The 22255-nt window shown below is 36.4% G+C and overlaps 1 protein-coding gene across 9 annotated transcripts in view; it reads left to right on the plus strand.

Annotated features, from left to right (window-relative positions):
- SCHIP1 (schwannomin interacting protein 1) overlaps positions 1 to 21315 on the plus strand; it is a 328921-nt gene extending 307606 nt beyond the window's left edge. For 5 of the 9 annotated variants that reach the window (XM_087965246.1, XM_087965248.1, XM_087965251.1 and 2 more), the window contains 5 exons: positions 6331 to 6448; positions 7802 to 7999; positions 9241 to 9364; positions 10848 to 10941; positions 20478 to 21315. In XM_087965246.1, coding sequence (XP_087821372.1) covers positions 6331 to 6448; positions 7802 to 7999; positions 9241 to 9364; positions 10848 to 10941; positions 20478 to 20529 — 586 coding nt within the window. In that variant the 3' untranslated portion in view covers positions 20530 to 21315. Of the gene's footprint in view, positions 1 to 6330; positions 6449 to 7801; positions 8000 to 9240; positions 9365 to 10847; positions 10942 to 14579; positions 14654 to 20477 lie in introns of all 9 variants that reach the window. The other 4 variants (XM_087965244.1, XM_087965249.1, XM_087965247.1 and 1 more) reach the window with 2 other exon arrangements.
- Positions 21316 to 22255: the final 940 nt, after the last annotated feature.

Below are 22255 nucleotides of genomic sequence, written 5' to 3' on the forward strand. Positions count from 1 at the left end.
TTCTTTCATTTCTAGTGGCATTTGTGGAACTGTGCAAATGTCATCTACATTTTCATTTTGATAAATGTTTCCAGACATTGGGTCTGACATTCTTTAATATGTGTTGGAAAATATATGCCTTTCTATTCTTTCCCAGAAGCCATTTTGAGGTTGAGAGACAAGATATAAATATTTTAAAAATAATGCCTGTAGCATAATTTATTAATCATGCAATATTTAAAGCTCTAAAACATTTAAGTCCTGATATAAATTGAACTCCCAATGTAGGTCACAAAGCTTTTGACATTGTATTGTTATGTATTTGCTTTGCTGTGTTGTCAGTGATATTTGCGTTGTGACATAATAATGTAGGACGTGAAGAATTTACAGAGGTTTTCTACTGTGGTAAATTTAATTCAACCTAATCCCATAAATTGCAATCTGGAATCTTGATATCATTCTTGGGTTTTCTTTCTGTTACCACAAAATGTTGCAAGGAATCTTCCCCAGACACTGCTATCCAAGAACTGTGCTTTCATCATCTGAATCTAAGTGGGTTGCATCTGCTTGATTCAAGGGATCAGTCAAGACAAGATGCCTTTGACTTTCACAACTGCAGTACATGAGTAATGTGTTCTCTCCTACAGTAACATCTGAATGCAATAAACATAGCATTGGCTACCTCTGTGTGGCCATATACCCACACAAACTCTTTCTTTAGATTGAATAACTTAAAAGTTCTTACTATTCCAGAAAAACTGGAATATTTTTAGAATTGAAACTAGATTTCCCCAAGTTTCAGGGATTCTTCTAGAGTACGAAACTAACAAGCAATTAAATGATTACATTTTGTTTTAGAATTTTCTGTTACTAAATGTTTACTTTTTATATTTGGCAGCTTAATATAATTAGCAAAAGTGGAAAGCATTCTAGATTGCAATTTTATTCATGCAATTGTGCCACAATGTGCATGTGTTATCTATTTTTTTCTCTTTTAAAATAGATTATTAAAAATAGCTTGGAAAACTATTTTATGACTATTCTTTTGCTGCTGTATTTCGTTGTCTGCTGACTTTTAGGCTGTTGTTGATTTGTGTGTTAGTGGTTTTTTCCATGACATAGAGTTTTTAAAGCATATGAAAAACAAATATTTTAATAAATAAATTATAAATGAAAGGATGTTAAATGCTCAGGCACAATTATTTGGGAGGGACATGGCTCCTTGCCTCCAAAACAAGTTAGTAAGACTAACTTGGTAGTAAGACTGTTGGATAATATAAAACAGAATCCCAGTTCTGCTTTATGCTATTACAAAAAAGACTTGTATGTTATGGTATGACATTGCCAGACAAGATATTCTGTGATATCATGATATTCTATGATTTCATGTTGTTCTCAATCATTTCTCCCCTTCTGTGCTTGAATTCCTGGCCATTATTGTTCATTCAAATTGACACTCACATTTTTGCCCAGAGAGATTGCGATAACATACACCAGGTCAATTTCTTCATTCAGGATCACATTCTGGATCTCATGGATCTTTCAAGTCACCCTAGAATTCAATATTTTCTGATCCAGTGAATTTTTCCTGACAGTTCAGTAATCTGTTAGCTAAATGGTAAACCAAAAGAACAGCAACCAAAACTATACATCACATTGGTAGTATAATGGAACAATTAATTGAACTGTGAAAGTTAGATTTCATTATGTCCCCAAGTAAGTTTTAAACAGGGACTAGAAAAATACATGGAGAATAGATCGGCAAATGCTATTTCTCTGTGTTTCTCCAGAAACACAGCTTTAGAGGGGAAAACTTCATTTCATCATTGTGAGTTTCCTGATAATGACTGTGTTACACAGAATGTAAAACTACATGGGCTTTTGAACTGACCCAAATGGTGGACTTATTCAGAAATAAACTTTATGAATTTATTCCCAGGTGACTAGAACTACAGATAAATCCTTAAGTTGCCTTAATTCATAACTGAAATTAAGAATGTGCTTACACATTTGTTAGGAATATTATGCCTTGTGCAAAAAAAATGTACCAATAAGCCTATGGTATTTCCCTTTGCAAGCAATGCTAGAACAAAGAAACAAATAGTCCCTGGGTATCTGTAATTTATGCCTTAAGGTTTAAAATTTAAATCTAATATCCATTGAAAACCTTGTTCAGCAGAAAAGGGCATAGCATAAAAATATGCATATAATTATTCATTATATATTACATATTAATAATGCATCCAAAGAAGCATTAAAGTAAATGGAAAGTAATATTTTACTGTCCTTTTGCACGAAGAGTAATACAAAATTAAATCTTGAAGTGAGGGGGAAGCTATCAAGGAATAATATAAATCAAAGCATATGCTTATTATGTCTTTGCTTGATGATTACTTTCATTGTCTACCGTATTTCAAGTTCTTAATGAAAGAACAAATTTGGAATAATTTTCCTATAAATTATTATTCCTATATGAATATTACATATATGCCTGGAAAAAGCATGCCTTTCTATGCAACCTACTATGTATCTGTGGCTATTAATTATACTTAATTGTTTTATGGCTTGACATCACACAATTCAGGAATTTATGGTGAGAATGCTGAATAGAAGTCCAGATATCCAGAATGATAAGAGTATCAGCCTCAAAAAAAACCCTTTTGTGGAGCAATTGTTTTGTAGTAGGACAGCAATGTAGTATTGAAATATGTCTTTTAAAAATATTGCTTTATTTCTGCCTCACATGCAAGTTAATAATGTTTTAGCAGATGTCTCTGTATAAACACAAATAGATGTCTGATCGTTGAATTTTAAAAGTACAACCTTTAATATGGATCCACCACAACATAAATCAGTGCTGCAAATTGCAGAAAGTACTACAGGCCATCTTGTGGTTGATCTCAGAATTGGTAAAGATAGCAGGAATGATGGTTGAAGCATTTATTTATGTATCTAAATAAGAAGTGATTATATTTTTATTATTGCTGCAGGTAAATTGTTTAAATCACCATTGTAATTTCTCCCTCCCTTTTATTAAAATTAGGACAATATTTAACATTCCAGATTTAGCTTATCTATGGCCTGGTAATGTATGCTCATTAGGTAAATTATTTCATTTTTCTAAGAGGTGCTTAAGGTATCTTCATAACAGGCATGAGTTTGGCATTCTATTTCCCTTCCTCCCCTGCTTTTTTTTAAGTTCAATAATTGTAAGTCTAACTACAAGCAATTTATTTTGCATAGATCCCTTCTACTTAAGATATAGAAATAGATAAAAAGAACAGGGAACATGGTTACTCAAAATCACTGTATTAAGGTGACATTACCTTAATTTAGTGTTTGCTAACTTTTTCTCTCTAAATGTGTTGAACTTAAATTTCAGTGCTGGCTATAATGCTGCAAGTTGAAATCCAACACCTTTAAAAGGAAATGTGCTTTACAGTCAAAGGGAAATTAAAATCAGTTTTAAAATTAATCTGTAAGCATGCTTAAAAGGCTTTTGATATTAGAATTATACCACTCAGACAATTACACATGGCATATCAGTTTTTCCCATTTTATAAGATAGATTATAATAATTATATTATTATTGTAGATTACTGATGAATAAACATTTAAAATGAAGCCAAACAGATTTATGTCTGCTGACTCAAGACTCCTAGAATTGGTTTGGACTGGGATGGGACAGCTTGAGGGAATAAGCTAAACTGTGTGGTTGAAAAACATCTAAGAAAACAATAGGAAACCACATGATTGGATCTGTGCGGTCTCCAAGAATTGAGATCCACTAGAGGGTGTCTCTTTTTAACCTTTAATGGCCCATAGAAAAGGTACTACTAAATCACTATACTTCTCCTTATTTTAAGGTGCCTTACAATTTGCTCCTCAGTAGGGCTTATCAGCAGAAGATCCATCCCTGTGATGGCTTTCTTTGCACCATTATCTCTTCAAAGGAGCCTATGAGTTGCTGTAATGATGGAGACATTTGTTGCTTAGACAAATGTCTGCAACCTAAATTGAATATGTTGTGGTTTTTGGTATATTTTAAGTTTGGCGCACAAAGAAGGAGAGGCAGAGGGTGTCGGAAAGGTTAACAGGCTTTATTGGCCACAATGTAACCCAGCCGGGCGTACCGCCGCTAATTCGGCAGCCGGCTGACAGGTGACAGCTGAGCCTGTTTGACAGCTCCCTTTTATAGCAAGCTGTCAAGAGGGCTCAGCCAATCAGCGATGGTTCTGGTTCGCGCTTAAGCAGCGGACCAGAGTGAAGACTGTTGTTGGATATAACAGTATATATTTTTTATTTTACTTCAACTGCAGTATACACAGAATTTCCATTGCTTATCTCCAAGTACAGTTACCTATCTTAATTTGATTATATGATAGCATTTGATTATATTAAGTTTTTATTGGCACAATATATATTTTAATTTCAAAATCACATGCATTAATCATTGTTTAAACTAATTTCCAAAGCTTTTTCTGAAGAAAAAGACAAATATTTCATTGGGATTGTAGTATTTTCATATCTCCCTTGAAACCAAACAGATTAGTCTTCTCATTGTTTGAAATCCCACATTATTTTATATTGCAGCTATGTCTCTGGTATAAACATTTGTGCAATATATTTTCCTCTTATTTTTATGTCTTAAGCATTTAAGACAGCATTCTTCCCTTTTGATAAACAGACATACTTAATCCTGTAAAACATTAGTGAACCCTGAAGGCCAGATGTGAACTTTGGAAGCATGGATTTAGCCTCTGCAGCAAATTCATTGCTACAGAATTTTATTTTGTAATGCAACATGAAAAAATAGTAACATATGGGAAGCTACTCAGAATTATTTTAATCACTGTCTTGCTCCCTTCTTTTTCCTAATTTTTGGAGTATGGATTATTTTGCCTACCTTTTGATGTGCGGACTTGAGGATAAAATTTACAGTTCAAACATTGGCTGTCATATAGCCACCTCTATCTAAGATGATAATTTTACAGAGCATAGTGACATTTATTCTGACTTGTTTTCCTGCATTTCAATTGCTGAATTCACTGTATTATAACTACAGATAGTTCTCGACTTACTGTCAACTCATAAAACATTTTGTATACACGTTTTATAGTTGTCAACAGAAAGAAGACGGGGGGTTTCAAAGAGCAGGCAGCAGTGTGGAATCGAAAGTACATTCTATTCATATTTTCTTCAGAGACTGATTAGATGACTGAAGCTTCTGCCATGCAAAAATCTAATTGGAGAGCACGATTGATGACTCTTGGCTATGGACGTGTTTCATTGGATAATACACCCGGAGGGGTGGGGGGGAAAGCAGGATCAAGGGTGACAGTGAATTACATATCTCAGAGTCAGCTATGCCCAGGCAAATGCCGGTATGTTAACTTCTAATAAATCCTTTGTAGTTTTGGGAGTGTGGCTCGAGGCTCATGATTTAATTGGAGTAACTGCCGGAATCCTGACACGTACAACAGTTCACTTAATTACCATTCCAAGTAACAAGAGCACTAAAAAAAGTGACTTATGACCTTTTTTCACACTTACGATGGTAGCAGTATTCCCATGGTCATGTGATCATAATTTAGAATGCTTGGCAAATGTTATACCTAAACAACTGCAGTGATTCACAACAAAGCACGGTCATAAATTGGGCAAAACTTACTTAACAAATGTCTGACTTAGCAACATAAATTTTGGGCTCAGTTGTGGTCATAAGTCGAGGACTACCTATACTGATTCAGCTAGGTATCGGGAAAGGGTGTAATATTTACAACTAAAAATATTATTCTATAGATTTCAAACCAGTCTTAATGAGTAATGAGATTTGTTAATTGAATTTTTTATTATGATGAGTAGATTTAGTTAGACATATATTCATTTTTATAGTTTTTATATTTTTACTTACCCTTATCATTTTTCATTTTTATTTATAGATAGATATAGATATTAATTTTTTAACTTTTATAATTAGTAACTGTATTTTTCCTTCCTATGCAGGCCTATGACTATAATAAAGAATTTTTATTTAATAACCATTGATAACAGATATCAAGAAAAATATAATATCTAGAACTAAAAGTCTTCTGTTATAGATTTGTTTATTAATAATTGTTTATTAATAATTGTTCCAACCTAATATTTTTAGCCATTTCATTTAAGTTAATCAGTCTCCAATTGGATTTTATTTAAATGTATGAACAGTAAAGTATGCAGCTTTTGAGTGTAAACATTTAAGATTAGAAATAATCCTGTCTAACTCCACTTTTAATCCACTTTACACTGATTAAGTTCATTTAGTATCCCTACAGAAAATGACAGCTATCACTCTTCTTTCTTTTCAAGGTTACAGAGTGGGATGAATTTACAAATTTGTTTTGTCAATGACAGTGGAAGTGACAAAGATAGTGATGCTGATGACAGCAAGACAGAAACTAGTCTAGATACACCTTTGTCTCCTATGGTGAGTGTTGATCTGATAAGCACATGTAGATCCTTCAGAAATGTTGGGAAGGATAAACCACCTTCTTCCATCATTGTTTCAATATACTTTTAATACAATACGTTTATTGGCAAACTAAAAACTGATTTTTTCAAGGCCTTTGTATGTATGTAGTTTGAGCATGTAATAATGTTGCTTGACTTTAATGTCTTTTAAGATGTGTGAGCTTCAACTCCCACAGCTGCTTGCTGGAGAATTCTGGGTGTTAAAAGTCTACATATTTTAAAACTTGCTGAGATTGAAAAATACCAGTATAAAAGATAATATGTACCTTTTCTAATGGCATCAATTTTCACTGGAAATTACATGCATGGCAAGGACAGCTGCTCTTGAGTGGCCTGGTTTGTCAATAATCCAGTCCTAAAATGTTTTGAAACAGTAATGGGCAACAGAGAGGCCTTATACAGCTTTCTAAGCCAGGGGTCTCCAACCTGTGGTCGTGGCCCACTAGTAAGAGGTTTGCAACTGGGCTGTGGAAATGGCTGCAAGGTGTGCACACGTATCCTCAGTTGCACGAGCAGCAGGCGAGTGCATGCACGTGCATTCCATTTGGGTGAGCAGTCGGCACTCATGCATGCTGCTCGCTCAAATGGAGTTGCGCACACACTTGCCAACGACTTCCATGAACCATTTCCTCTCCCCCCCCCCAGCCAATTCACAAAGCCGGAAACGTTGGGGAACTCTGCTCTAAGCTCTCTATTTCTAGAATAGAGATGCACAATATGCTGGTTAAATTTGATAGTGATATTTAAATATGTTTTAAATAATATTCAGTATTTTTCCTTTATGATTAAATTTCTCAATAAAACATGGGACTTCCATTTTGGATGTGACTCCCATGTACTTTTTGTCACTGTTGATTTGTCCAATATGGCCCTACCCACTGCAATCCATCACGAGATAAAGGATGGTGCAAATGCTATGGAAGCATATAGTTCTATTCATTTATGTATGTGCTGCCTGATTCCCAGCAACTGTGGACAGCTTACAGATTGTTAAACTTTATAACACTTTAAAACAACAAGACAAACTATTCTAAAAAAAAATAGGCAAAGATGGCAGAGATAACAAACTCGAAGAAAAGGAGGCTTCAGTTATCTCTTGCCAAAGATAATTTTGTGCATATACATGAACATACACACCTGTATAATAGTTCTGCCCACATATTAACTACATCAATTTGTGGCTTTTTTATTTGTATATATATTGAGTAATTACAAAGTGAGGTAATCCTCTTTTTTTTTTTTTTAACATTAGTACATGGGATCTTAAAAGAGACATGTCCATACTTATTTTACATTTGCTTTTTTTTAGAGCAAGCAGAGCTCTTCCTATTCTGACAGAGATACTACTGAGGAGGAATCTGAATCCTTGGATGATATGGATTTTCTCACAAGACAAAAGAAACTTCAAGCTGAAGCTAAAATGGCTCTGGCGATGGCAAAGCCAATGGCCAAAATGCAAGTAGAGGTGGAAAAACAGAATAGGAAAAAATCTCCAGTAGCTGATCTTGTATGTATCACATAAAAATTCATGCCTTTCATTTCCTTACATTTGGGGGTTACCAATTTCCCATCATCTTTGTGGAGGGAAGCATTTATAAATTAAAGTGCATGTGTTGATTTTTGTAGACTTAGAATATGTTTTTAAAAAATAACATATGGTTATTCCTCAAGTTACAGCCATTAGTTCAGCAGCCATTCATAGTTACAAAAGCACTGAATGGGAGGGACTTACAAGCAGTAAGTGATCATATTCTGGGCTCCTGGTGACCAGATTTCATGCATGATGGTTGCCACGTACTGTAGTCACATGATCACAATTTGTAACTTTCCCTACCAGCTTCCCACAAGCAAAGGCAATGGGGAATCCAGCAAAGAACATTACAAGTCACTCCTGTTAAATCACTCCTGCTCCCACAGTAGCCCTCACTTAATGATACGCGATCCTCACTTAAAAATGGAAATGAGGATTGCCATTGCTAAGCAGCACGGCCAAATGACATTGTGTTTTATGACCACGTAACTTGAGTAATGGGAATATTGGTTCCAATTGCTGTTATAATCCTAGTACCACCTGCATTTGAATTGTATTTCATATATCAGAACAGAGGTACACAAATTTTGTGTCATTACAGATTGGGCATTGCAATTCAATCTTATGAACTGCAGTAGCAATCTTGTTGCTTTTCAGCAGTTGCTGAAACTACGTAAGAAAAGTACCTAAGAACATAGTCTCTGGATGAGTAATGTTTCTATAATTCGTTGAATAGTGTTAATTCCCAGATATCACTGGAACTAAGCAAAGAACACCCTCTCCCGATTTTCTCCCAAACCTTTCTTGCCACAGTTGCTAAGTAAATCATTGCAGTTGTTAAGTTAGTAACTCAATTGTTAAGTGAACCTGGCTTCCCCATTGACTTTACTTATTAGAAAGTCAAAAAGGTGATCACCTGACCCTGGGACATTTCAACCATGTCAGTTGCCATACTCCTGAGTTGTGATCATGTGGCCCTGGAGATGTAACGGTTGTAAGTGTGAAAAATGATTATAAGTCATTTTCTTCAGGGTCATTGTAACTTTGAATGGTCACTAAATGAATGTTGTAATGTGCACTGTTCAAGACACTTTAATATAATATTAAAAATTATCAATGTTATTGCTACCATTTTGACATAGGAAGTCGATTATTGAAAACGAAGAGTGTGCTGCTCAAACTAATGCATGCCTTAAATGTTTTAATGTTATTTTTAGCTGCCACATATGCCTCATATAAGTGAATGCTTGATGAAAAGAAGTTTAAAACCCACAGACCTGAGAGATATGACAATTGGGCAACTGCAAGTGATAGTCAATGATCTACATTCACAGATAGAAAGTAAGTGGAAAATATGTCTTCTGACTTTTTTCCTTGTCTCACTATTATTATATTTTATATTTTAAGGTCAAAATACTGTATATTAGGTTCCATTGTCCCTGTGGCAAGATTATAATGATATACTAGATAAGAATAAATCTTATGATTGGACATCATGTTTCTGCCAGTAGCCTGGGAACCAATTGTTATTTTGTAATTTGCATATAGACTTCCTCAGGGTTCTTCAGCATCCCCAGCTGAATAAACTGACAATTTATAAATTGATATTAATATTCTCACTTAAGGTGGGAGAATAGATTACACAAATTAATGAGATGATGGGAGAGAGTGCAGGCATCCCCAAACAAAAAATGAATATTGGGCTAAGGAATACATCTGTTTTTTCCAGTACTGTATGAAAAAGCTTGTGTTTTTTTCTGGGAATAAAAGACAATTTGGAGCCAAATTCAGCTTTTGGGTTGGGTTGATGATTTGCCATTGAGTTCTTCTGTCACTTTCATTTCCCACTCTGACCACCAAAAATGGGTCAATTTGTCATGGAGAATGTGTGAATTTTTACATAAATACATATCATGTTTATATATTGGTATGTTTTAATGCAATTTGAGTTTTTTTTTTTCTTTTATTGCTTGTTTTAATCTGGTATGCCATCCAGAGACACATTCTTTGGGTTGGGCAGCCTTATAAATCAGATAGATAGATAGATAGATAGATAGATAGATAGATAGATAGATAGATAGATAGATAGATATTCACCTTTTGGCAAGGCTGCAACTTGCTAACATTAGTTATAGTCCTGACACATATGGAGGACAACAGGTTGAGAAACACTGTGAGGCCTTTATCTAATTAGGGAGTAAATAATTCATTTTAGTTGTTTTCTTCAGATGTGAAATCAGTAGCTGTTATAGTAAGAACAATAGCTGCTTTCATGTATCAATAGAGCCAGGGCAGTATCTTACATCAGTCTTTGCTATCATGTGGTACTCCAGATGGGTTGGCATTAAAACACAAGACATTTAGTCCCAACACAATTGGAGGGCATGGCCTCTTAGATAATGCAGCTTCTGGCCTTGGCAATCTGCTGATGGCAAATGCAGCTTTAGTCCCTTAGATATCCAGTTGTGAAGATTTTCATCAATTCCTTCAGTTGAAGAAAAGCCAGATGTTCCATAGACTACCTATCAACTTAATAATTTAAGATTCTGTGCTTCAGAAATTTGTCCTTGATTATCCCATGAGACCTACAACAGTATTATTACAGTATTTTGCTATCTACTATTCTTAAAACATGATGTCACATCCTTCCTAATTTATATGCAAGCCAAAAAAAACCTAATGGAAACCATAATATTGTTTGGAAAGAGATATCAAACGTCTGCCTCACAGTGGCTAGAAGTATCCAAAATGTTAGGGACAGAAGACAACTAATTACATTCCTTTCACCCTCCCACCCTTTTTTCTTTCTTTCTTTCGAAATCAGGTTTAAATGAAGAATTGGTGCAACTGCTGCTTATTCGAGATGAATTGCACACAGAGCAGGATGCAATGTTGGTAGACATTGAAGACTTGACCAGGTTAGTATCAGTGTCTATTAAGTTCTATAAGTCACCTGTCACTGCTACCTTGGGTGGGAGGAAATCTTCTGAATTCTTCAAACTATTTTCTCATCAATCCAAAGTTGGGATCATATCCCGAAAGCTATAATAAATCTCTAAGACCTATGCATTCACATGTTGAAATGGCTTATTTTTTAGGGCTACACAAATGTTGCCATTCACAGCAAGCCAAGATTTCATCAAAATGATGAAACATGCCCCATGATGCTACCATATGTACCACTTAACAGATAACAGATAATCAGAGTTGGAAGGGACCTTGTAGGTCATCTAGTCCAACCCCCCACCCAAGCGGGAAACCCTACACCATTTCTGACTTATTTGGCTGCTTACTTCTATTTTATTTTACAAACCAATACCATAATGTATCATGTAGAGGCTTTATTTCTCCAGAATTCTTATTCAGGGCAGATGTTAAGTAAATACCATGGGAAGGAATAATTTCCAGGGCAGGAGGATTATTTTTTAAAAAAACTGTCCTCTTAACTTACAATATTCTTTAAGATGCAATGCAGGATATTTTTTGCATTAATTAGTTACCTTCAGTTGCTACCAAACAAATTTGGCTGAAGCACCCAACCCAAAAAACTACTACCATTCCTCCTTGGATAGAAAATGGTTTTCGGGTAAATGCCAGATCCTCTTTTCTCTTGGAATCAAAATTTAGAACATTGAAAACAAATCTGGTTTGGTAAAGAGTATCTGTCATTATTGCTGGTAGGGTTTTTCATTCAAAGTTTGTTTCTTTTGCTACTTTATTTTTAACCAGACTAGTACCTGATTTTTGCGTTGATTTTATGTGAGTGGCTTTGTCCTTTAAAATCAGAAGATAAAGTGCAGATTTTGCCAATCAAACAATTGTCTGTGATTTATACTTCTCTATCTGGTTATTAATGGAGCTTCTTGAATCATTGAATCAATCTATAATTTAAAATCGAACACTTTGTATTTTGTCTAATTGCTTCTAGTGTGATAGTTCTGTCAATTTCTGTCTCTCCTTTGCTTTGGGAAGATCTTATTGCCAGGAAAATAATAAAAGTTGTCAGAGAATTGCTTCAAATGCAGATATAGCCACTTCTTCGTTCTAGAGTCAGTTTTGAGATGTTCATCTTGACTAGAAAGCCAACTGTTGTCGGTTTCTACTTCTGCCACATCCCTTTGTCAAAACTGTAGATATATTTTTCCCCCTAACTTTGCTGTATCTTGCTATATCTTGCTCTTTCTCATGGTTGCATTAATATGCATTCTTGAGCTGTTGTTAGGAAAGTATGTTACTATACTTCTGCTGCCTGGACTAAAACTCTAATCTGTGCAATACTGGGGATTGCAAGTTATCAGATTCTTCCATTTTTATCACAGGACAACTTAAGAGCAGTAATTAGAGGGTTGCCTTAATATTTTGTCTTATCCCAACCAGTTTCTCCAGGCTTCCCCAGTCACTCTTCTTGGAGGTGTGGCAGGCAGGCTTAGGCAAGTGTAGTGGATGCCTGGGATGAAGGCTTTAGCTGCTTTCTCAGCTGAAGTGATGATTCAGAACGGCTTTGCAACAAAGTCATCCAGTGTGACTCAGCTTTGCAGAAGCAAGTCTTCCCCTTAACAATTTGTGTGCCTAGGAACTGTGTAAACATCTGAAGAACTGCTTTAAAAAGCCAGAACTTGAAACCCAGGCTGTTTCTAATCATGGTTTATGAGTATTCTGACTGCCAGGTCAATACAGCAGAAGAGTAATGCAGTGTTGAAGCAGGTTACACAAGCTATGGTTACACACATAAAAAAAGCTCCCTCCACTTTATCCTAGGCCCGTCCTCTACCTTTTCAGTCAGTCAGCTGGGTTATTTTTGGACACCAGTTTACTGGGTTTCCTTTTGCTTGGGCCCAAAGAGCCTCATCTTCAGTTCAGCTGAAGATGCTTCTTAGATGAGAAGCGAAACATTTTCAGAGAAAACACCAAGAAAGTCCATTTGTCTTTGGGGGGGACGAAACACCTTTGGGACTTAGAAACACAGGTATCTAGAAAGGTACTAGTTGACTAAGCAGGAACGGGAGAACTAACATTATTAGACCACAAGTTATTAAAGCATCAGATTCATGAGATGGAACTATATTCCACTGTAAAATAACATGATTTACAAGCTACAGTATCTAGCCACTTAAAATGGTTACATAATAGGGAGTGAAAGAGAACTCTTTGTGAATTTCACCCCAGTGTATCCCAAATATACCAACGGAATAAGTGCTGCAAGAGAGAGCACTGCTATCAGCAAATAGCTGTGATTGGTGGCAACCAGAAATATCCCAATAGCCCAATCAGAAAATGGCATTGGAGTAGACAAAATGCCACTCTTCTCTCTTCACCCACCCATAATAAAAGCAACAGCAAACATAACCCAAAAAACTCTTTCAACTGCCAGCCCTTTTTTAGGGATTAGTTACAGTCTTCTGATAGCTGCTGAACACAAATTCAATAATAGGGGGTAGCAGTTTCTCACAAGAATAATATACTAGTATCTATGAGGAGCTCACAAAACACAGGTCATGAGTTAGGTAGGCAGATGCCCCAGCAGAAACCCAGTGTCCAGCCTCTTTTTCAGCCTAAGCTAAATTGGTTGTGAAGGGCAGTAGTCACTGAAAGATAGGCAGTGTGCCTACTGCAGCCTTGACAAGCCGATAGGAGTCAGCAAATGCCTGTCCTTAACTACATATCACCGTGGTAGTGAATGAAGTAGCAAAGATGATACAAGCTCTAGGATGGAGCAGATGGAAACACCACTAAGTACTGGGACTGTAAGGATTAATTTAGATCCTTCTGGATTAAGTTGGGAATAACACATAGGCTACCTTATGAGGACATAGCGCTCTGAAAACAGTGGGACATCTATTTCATAGGTAACAGGATTTGAGGATGAGTCCTAAATCACCTTTTTAAAAAGATCATAAACTGTAGGATTTTTTTTTCTTACTTCTTGCCTCATGGAATAGTTTGTGTGTGTGTGTGTACACATTAATACACACAAACACACAAACACTAATGAATTTTACATCCAACCAGAAGGCTGCTGTTAATTATTTAAAGAATGGGACCATGGCTGGTCATAGAAAATTACTTTGTACTTTTTGACTTGAGGGAGCAAAATCAATCAAAATAACTCCAGAGATGGCTAGAAGATCAATGACGTTAAGTTTCTGGATGTAGCTTTACCTTCCCCCCCCTCCCCCCCCACCCACACACATACACCAATTCTGAGTGATAAAAGAGGAGAGCCAATAGCACCAACATGTATTTATCAAAGAATCAAATAAATAGAGGGCAGAATTTGCTGGGAAACAATGCAGTAGATATGATAGGGAAATTCACAAATTACATGATTCAAAATACATGTTGTATTTCTGTGATTAATTCATAGATTTTGCCAATAGATGCATACAATGACTTGAAATTGATTTAATTTTGCTCTGGGTGGATTTTTCACCTGGGATTTCCTCAACTTTTGATATATTTTAATCCTAAAAGAGAAGAATTCATCATCTATAAACCAAGACTTAACTGAGCCAAAGCAAACCCAACTGTTTTTTTTTCTGTAATATTTCTCTTACAGTGTGGCCCCCTATCAATGCCATGATAATTTAGCACCATTGCTACAGACAAGGTAAAATGTAACAAAAAGACAAGGTAAAATATAATAAAAAGCTCTGTTTATTCAGATCTCTCTAATCCGTCCCCTCCTTGTGCAATATTCACTCTCTTTTCCCCTTTTGTAAACCCTTTGTTTTCCTTTGCTCCAATTACTTTCATGTTTCTCAGATTGTCTCATTAAGAAAGTCTCTGTAGTAATTTCACAGCAAAATATGCCAGTTTGCCTTTCTTGTAACTTTCTTCCATATAATGTTGTGCACTCTACCACTGATCTAACATCTTCAAATTTCCAGGAACTTAAATTCACATAGTATCTTCAGTGCTTATTTATGATGCCATGCCATTGATTGTTCAACCACATGGTCTTTTTGATGGAGCCAAGGTTTGGATAGGCTAATTTAGAGATGACTAATTATTTGATAAATGCATTTAGATTGCCCCTTGTTCTCTCAATCGCCACTTCCCAATATTTTTATGCATAGTAGGTTGAGAAGTTAGGATGTTTTGAACTCTTAGGTTTTATAAAGATCTGAAGAATTTGGAGTGAAAAAGTGAGTTGAACTTAACAACACATCCTATTTTAACCCAAATGCTTTTCAAATATATAATTTCTCTGCATTAAAACTTTGGGTGGCTGTGTTTTAATTGTGAATATTGGGAAAAAAAGAAAGTATAGATTTATCTTGATTCATAAAGATATTCATTATGAAGTAGAATCCATGTTAATCTGAACACAGTCAATACTTGCAAGGGCACATTTTATAGACAATGAAATATATAAGCTAGCTTTTCCCAATTTTTGAAGTATCCTTCAAAGTTATTGAAACTGCAACTCTCCTAATATGCATACCCAGGATATCTGAGAATTATAATAGAAATAGAACCAGAAGAATGCCAGATTAGAGATAAATGATTGAAGCATATTAATGTTTCATGTGTTTTTGAGCCTTATCGATAAAATACAGTGAGCACACATCATATTCTTTCAGCAATTTTTTGCAGCACTTGATGATCGAATGGTCCTTATCTATAGACATCTGGAAAGATTAGACTGCACTGTTTCAAAATTGAGTATTTTCTTTAATATGTTTATAGATTTTATTATAATTTCATTATGGGTTTTCCTGAAGTTGAGGAAAGTGTCAAATACATAGTAAGAAAGGGAATGGATAGAATCTACAAAAATAACTGCATGCCCTCTATGGACAAAATTAGGAAATGCATTTTTGCTCAGCTATAAAAACACATGTGGCTACAAAGGATGAAACTGGACAAACATTAAGCATAACACTGAAAATTTCTTAATGGTTTGTAGCAAATATCAAGCTCTAAAATTTTACTTTTAAAAGAATAGCTGCAAGGAAAAGGTTGTTTAACTATTTACTTGTTACAATCTCAATAGAAGCGCCCTTTTATTACTAATAGCTTCTGAAAAAAATAACAACTTCCCATTAGAGAGTTAAAATTTAGACAGCAATTGCTATCTAATTTTTTTAAAAAAAACTAAAGAGCTTTATAAAGCCTTTTCCTCTCGTCTTGTTTGGACCTGAAAGCGTAACTGTTCAAAGATTGTGGTTAAAAATAATAAAGGAGCATTCGTATTAGTAGCATCTATTACTCCCTGCTAATCTGGAAGTCCGCAGGAGAGATATTGATTCACAATTGCTTAAATGAAACTTTGCTCTTATAGAAACTGAATATGGAAAAACTGGAAGTTTAAAAGCACAATCTGTGCACATTCTCAGTTCTCAATCATCCAGGTCATGGTTATCCCAAAGGTGATTTTTCTAAAAGGCGACTGGACTTCTTTGGTGTTTTTCTTTGCAAACATTTTGTTTCTTATCCAAGAAGCTTCTTTAGTTGAACTGAAGAAGCTTCATCTTCAGTTCAACTGAAGATGCTTCTTAGATGAGAAGCGAAACATTTTCAGAGAAAACACTAAGAAAGTCCATTTGTCTTTGGGGGGGACGAAACACCTTTGGGACTTAGAAACACAGGTATCTAGAAAGGTACTAGTTGACTAAGCAGGAACGGGAGAACTAACATTATTAGACCACAAGTTATTAAAGCATCAGATTCATGAGATGGAACCTATATTCCATTGTAAAATAACATGATTTACAAGCTACAGTATCTAGCCACTTAAAATGGTTACATAATAGGGAGTGAAAGAGACCTTTTCCTGAAATTTTTGGCAATACTTTAATAAATAAATATGAAATAATAGTCCAGTTTGATATAACCTTGCAAATTGTTTCCTAAAAATTAGCAGTAAAGAGATGTGAAAACATCCAAACTCAATAATATATCAAAATCTTAGTTAGATAAAGCCATGAACACGGTTACTGCTCAACTTACAACTGGTCACTTATCAGGATACTTCTGACTTGGATTTGAAGTTCTGATACTTGTGGGGATCATAGTCTCCTGACTGCATTTTTTGGCATTTGGCAACTGGGCTGCATTTATGGCCATTTCCTGCAGTCACATGATCACATTTTATGATAGTTTTTCCAAAAAGCAGCATTTACTTCTGGTTTTTAGCAAAACTCTGCCCAGGGCAATTCATTCATTTCCTTAATTGGCTGCTGTGTTTCACTTCACCACCACCACAAAAAGGGTCATAAAGGCAAGTCAGTCATAGGACCAACTCACTTTGCAATCAGCAAGTTATAATTGTGATGGGCAGATTCCCTTACCGTTGTACCTAGACCAGAGGTGTCAAACTCAAAGCCCGCAGGCTGGATCAGCCCCACATGGTGCTTAAATCTGATCCATGGGGCCAGCCTGGAAATAGCCCATGGTGCCTGTAGCAGCCAGAACAGGGCACAGGGGGCCATGCGCCCTGCCGTGGCCTGTTTTCAGCCCGGATGGCGTCCTACAGCACTCTGCTGGCCAAAATGGGACACAGGGGGACCCGACACCCCGTTTTGGCCACCAGTGTTGCAAGAGGCATCAGTCACGTCTCCTCCTCCCCCCCAACTGGCCCACAGAGGAGAACTACAGTGCCGATCTGGCCCTCAAAGAAATCCAGTTTGACACCCTAACCTACAGCACTACCTGTAATGTGTGTTTATTATCTCTCCTCCCTCCAAAATAAGCAAATGAGCCAAATGTGATTGCAATAAGGAGTGCATCTGCACAAGTATATCTAATAATATGCCTCTTGACACTATTCCCAAATGTTCGGCTACTGTTATGGCTATGGCTATGACCATAATCTACAGTCCAGCAGCATAGAAGTGTGAATCCCTTCTTTGAGATCAAATTGGGATGTATTATTGCCAGTACTATTATCCAAAATGTATATTACTCATACATTTTTCAGTAATACATACGCAATACAGTTTTATTATTGGTGTCTTTTCACATACTTCAAACAGGTACTGAAACATTCTGTATTTCCAAAGCATGGAGGTGGGTGGATGTAGACAGATGATACATTTTTATAGACAGAAAAGCATTTTTCTTATTGTCTGCATCTCCAATATAATCAATCTTGACTATTGCAGAGCTACTCCTTAAAAAAGAATGCAAAATACAGCCTTTAGGCTACAGTTGTATGTTTTCCAATATGCTTTAAAGGTTCGTGTGCTTTCTAGACAGTTAAAGCTCTAAAGTAATGTTTTTCAAACTTTAAGGAGTGTGGACTTAAAGTACCAGAATTCTCCAGCCAGCATCAGACTTATAACTATTTTTATAGATATTTTTTTTCTCTTTTTGTGTCTCTGTCTGAGAAAGTGCACCATTCAAAGGGGCTACAATGCACCGTTTTGGAGTTGCCACACATATGTAGGGGGAGGGGGATACATGGGAGCACAGATGGGTGTCAGGTGATGGGACTCGGGAGCCAGGAAGGCAAGCCAATTGGGGTCAGTTCAGAAGTCATCCAGGTCTGAAGAGTACTTGCTGGAGGCAACCAGGAGCAACCAGGAACAGAAGTTATCTGAGCATAGGTGCAGCCCTGGAGCCACAAGTTGTTCTCCCCTGTTGTTGAGATAAAAGTGCTAATATTTATGTGCTCTTGTACAAAATGTTTGGAAGCCAGGCTGAAAACCTACCATTTCTATGCATTTCCTGGTATTCGCTTCCTTGGCAGCAAAAAGTAACTGGCCTGAGAATATTTCTGCCAGAAATGTATTTATTGGAGGAAAAAAATAGTGGAACAGCCACTATTCCGGCCTTTTATGAGAAGGAAAAGGGCCCAGTAATTACTTTGGATTTTATCACCGAGTGATGGGATAAAAGGTGAAGAGGGTTGCTTCGTAGATGAAATAACGTATGAAATGGCCCAACATGCTCATACAGCACCAAAGCAGCTCTTACACTGATTTGGGGAAAAGAAACGAAAAGTAAAAAATGATTTCTACCCTTGTTTCTTTTTAATGACAAATATTACGCAAACAATTCTATATTCTCATCTTCTTGGGGAGTGGGTGTTGGGATGAGTTTTAATTTGGCAGCAGATGTAATGCAAAGTATGTCAAGGCCAAGTGAAATCTGAGGCAACACCTTGGTGCAAATGTGTCTTTTTATCTCCCCTGTCTACTTCTGTGAACCCTAAACTGAGACAAGTCAAAAAGATTGAAGAGGAAAGAGTTTTAATTTGGATTTCCCCGGTTTCTTTCAGGCGTGTTATTCCTATGCTACTCTACACTTGTTTCATTCTAATGCTCTTCTACTACACACTATTGATGGTTTATTGCATTTTGTTTAGCAGTGATATTCTTTTAGACCAGAGGTGAGGACAGGGGTGGGATTCAAAAATCCCAGAAACCGGTTCACTGCCCGGTTGCTAGGTGGGTATGGCCATGGTGGGCATGGCCTACCAGAACTTCTTGTTTCAGGCTTTTTCCCCCTCCCAGAGCCTCCGCGCGAACCCTGCACTTACCTCCATCGAAAATGGCCTGCATGGAGACTCCTGGGAGGGGAGGGGTAGGGTGGGTGGGGCCAGCCAGTTGGTTCAAATACTGGTTTGGTGAACCAGATGCAAACTTAACATCTGGTTCACCTAAACCAGTCCGAACCGGTCAAATCCCACCCCTGGGGGGACCATGGCCCTTTTATGACTTGTAAGCTTCAACCCCCAGAATTCCTGAGCTGGCATCATAGTTGGCTCAGTGTCAACACCAAACTGAACCTGGCTGAACCTGGTTCAACGTTGCCATGCTGTATGGGAGAGGGAGGGATGTTGGAATGTATTACTAAACACAACATAAAGCTTTCTTGTGAGAACCAAGGTCATCTCCTGGGCAATGGTGAAAGCAGGAGACAAATACCTGAGAAGCCCACCAACCTAATTGGCCAACATGACTGACTGGCTTTAATTATACTGTAACAATGGGAAAAGTCAGAGTTGGCTTTTCTTCAAGTGTGCCGATATGATTTACCCAATAAAGACATTCTTTGAGGAAGTGCTTGGCCTGAGAGTTCTGATTTGCTTGGGTTTGTTAGTTGGAACCTTTACACTCAGCATGGCTGGCTCAGGAATTCTGGGAGTTGAAGTTCACAAAGGGCCATGGTTCCCCACCCCTGTTCTAGACTATGAAGGGGTGTTCTAAAGTATGATTCTTAACAAGATTAATCTCTGGTAGAAGAAAGTAAAACCTGTTTTTTCTCTTTAGCCTTCTCAGACAAAATATGTGGTAGCATTCATGCAACAGAAACACACATTTTAAAGTAATCAGTAATCTTATATTATAAATGTATGAAATTTATAAATATAAGACTAAACTAACTTCTTTGTCTTTCCTAACGCAAGATGATTCTTCTGTGTGGTTGTTTTACATTAAAATGGGGGGGGGGAATGTTTCCTGTTGTGTTTCTATGCAATAACGAAGCTTTTTCAATTTCTTTCCAGACATGCTGAAAGTCAGCAGAAGCACATGACTGAGAAAATGCCAACGAAATAAAATGGGAAGCTGTCCAACTAAAAAACAGACTAGAACTTTTTTGCTTCTGTGGTTGTACAAACACTGATGTTCCACACCTGGCACACGAGAAAATCAGTGTTAGCCATTGATTCTGGGCACAATCTGCCAAGCACCAGGAATCCTGCACGAACCCCTTCTTAAAACAATGGCGGATGCACAGGAGTGCTTGCTGAATTGCTCCCTACTATCTGAAGCTTTATGTCCAGTGACTGGCCTAATTGCTTTTTTTAATTTATTTGCTGTTGGTTTGGTTGTTTTTTTTACTTGTGCCACTAAATATTGGACATTTCAATAACCTTATTGGAGAACAAAATGTACAATACTTATAAACATTGCAAACATGAAAAGAAAGAGGATAGTTTAACTTTTATTTTTGTTTATTTAGAGACTTTTAAGTTAAAACAGTATTTTACCATTGACTACTTTTTATCATTTCACCGTAGTTTTAAACAAATGAGACTGTAATTTGAAGGTGCTATACAAGTAAAAGAAAAAAAAAACATACATGCCTGCCTCGTAGTGAACTTGTAGCTTTTCAGTAATATATATATATATATATATATATATATATATATATATATATATATATATATATATATATATATATATATATATATATATATATATATGTTTTCAACATTTTGTGAATGTTGACTACCGAAAGTTCATTTTTAGATGTGCTATTTAACATGCAGTTGGGTTGAAAGAGTTACCTTGAAAGTTTTATGTATAAATATGTAAAATAAAAACTAAAATTTTCTTTCATACGATGCCTTGTTGATTAGTGGGAACAAATGGTATATATTTCACTATATTTGAAATCCTATTATTCTCATTTCCAGAAAAAAATGTCTGTACACTTGTTGATCATTTTAAACATTTGCATTTTGTTACTCTGTGTTCATTGAGCATACACAATGGTGGGCAAATTGATAGGTTTAAATTTAGCAAAAAAGACTTTGCAAGCTGAATAATTAAAGTAATATTGCTGCTACACTATGATAATTTTTGAATTTATGACTAAACAGCACACTTGATAAGGCAGCTTTTACAAATTATTTATAGAGATTTATAAGGCATTACAACGTATAACACTGATTACTAATATACAACAAATATATATGAACCATAGCAGTATTACAGGAAATATTGTATGCATAAATATTTGGGACCTGCCATTTTAAGGACTGTGCCATCTTTGCTGATGGATGGTTGGCACTGCTCAGACAGTGTGCAATCTGGGAATCCTCCTGGTCTCATGACTCCTGCTCCAAAATCAGGGGACAATTATGGCTAGGGAGGCCTTTATACTCCTCCTTGTGGTGCACTAGTTGCACACATTCCTAGTCAAGGAGCTATGCACAGGTCACTTCTTGGCGTGCTTTACATGGGGTGTCCTTAGAGAGAACATAGAAGCTTCAGCCTGTGCAAAATGCAGTTGCGCACTTATGCATGCCTCTAGAAGAGTACATGTTACACTTATTTATTTGATTTGCCAATTGTTTACAAGATAATAAGTATAATGTTACTGTTGTGAATACTGAAATGGTACTATAGAAAAAAAAGAGAAGAGAACAGGGGCTCTTCTGCTCCATGAGCTTCATTAGTTGCCAGTTTGCTTCGAGGTGCAATTCTGGTTTTGAGATTTAAAATATTCCATGCCATGGAGTTCAGATTATTTGAGACAACATCTCTCCCCAATTAT

The sequence above is a fragment of the Notechis scutatus genome, chromosome 4 (genome assembly GCF_049901735.1).
Source record: "Notechis scutatus isolate UNSWTSFEM ecotype Mainland chromosome 4, rNotScu1.2, whole genome shotgun sequence".
Lineage (NCBI taxonomy): Eukaryota > Metazoa > Chordata > Lepidosauria > Squamata > Elapidae > Notechis > Notechis scutatus.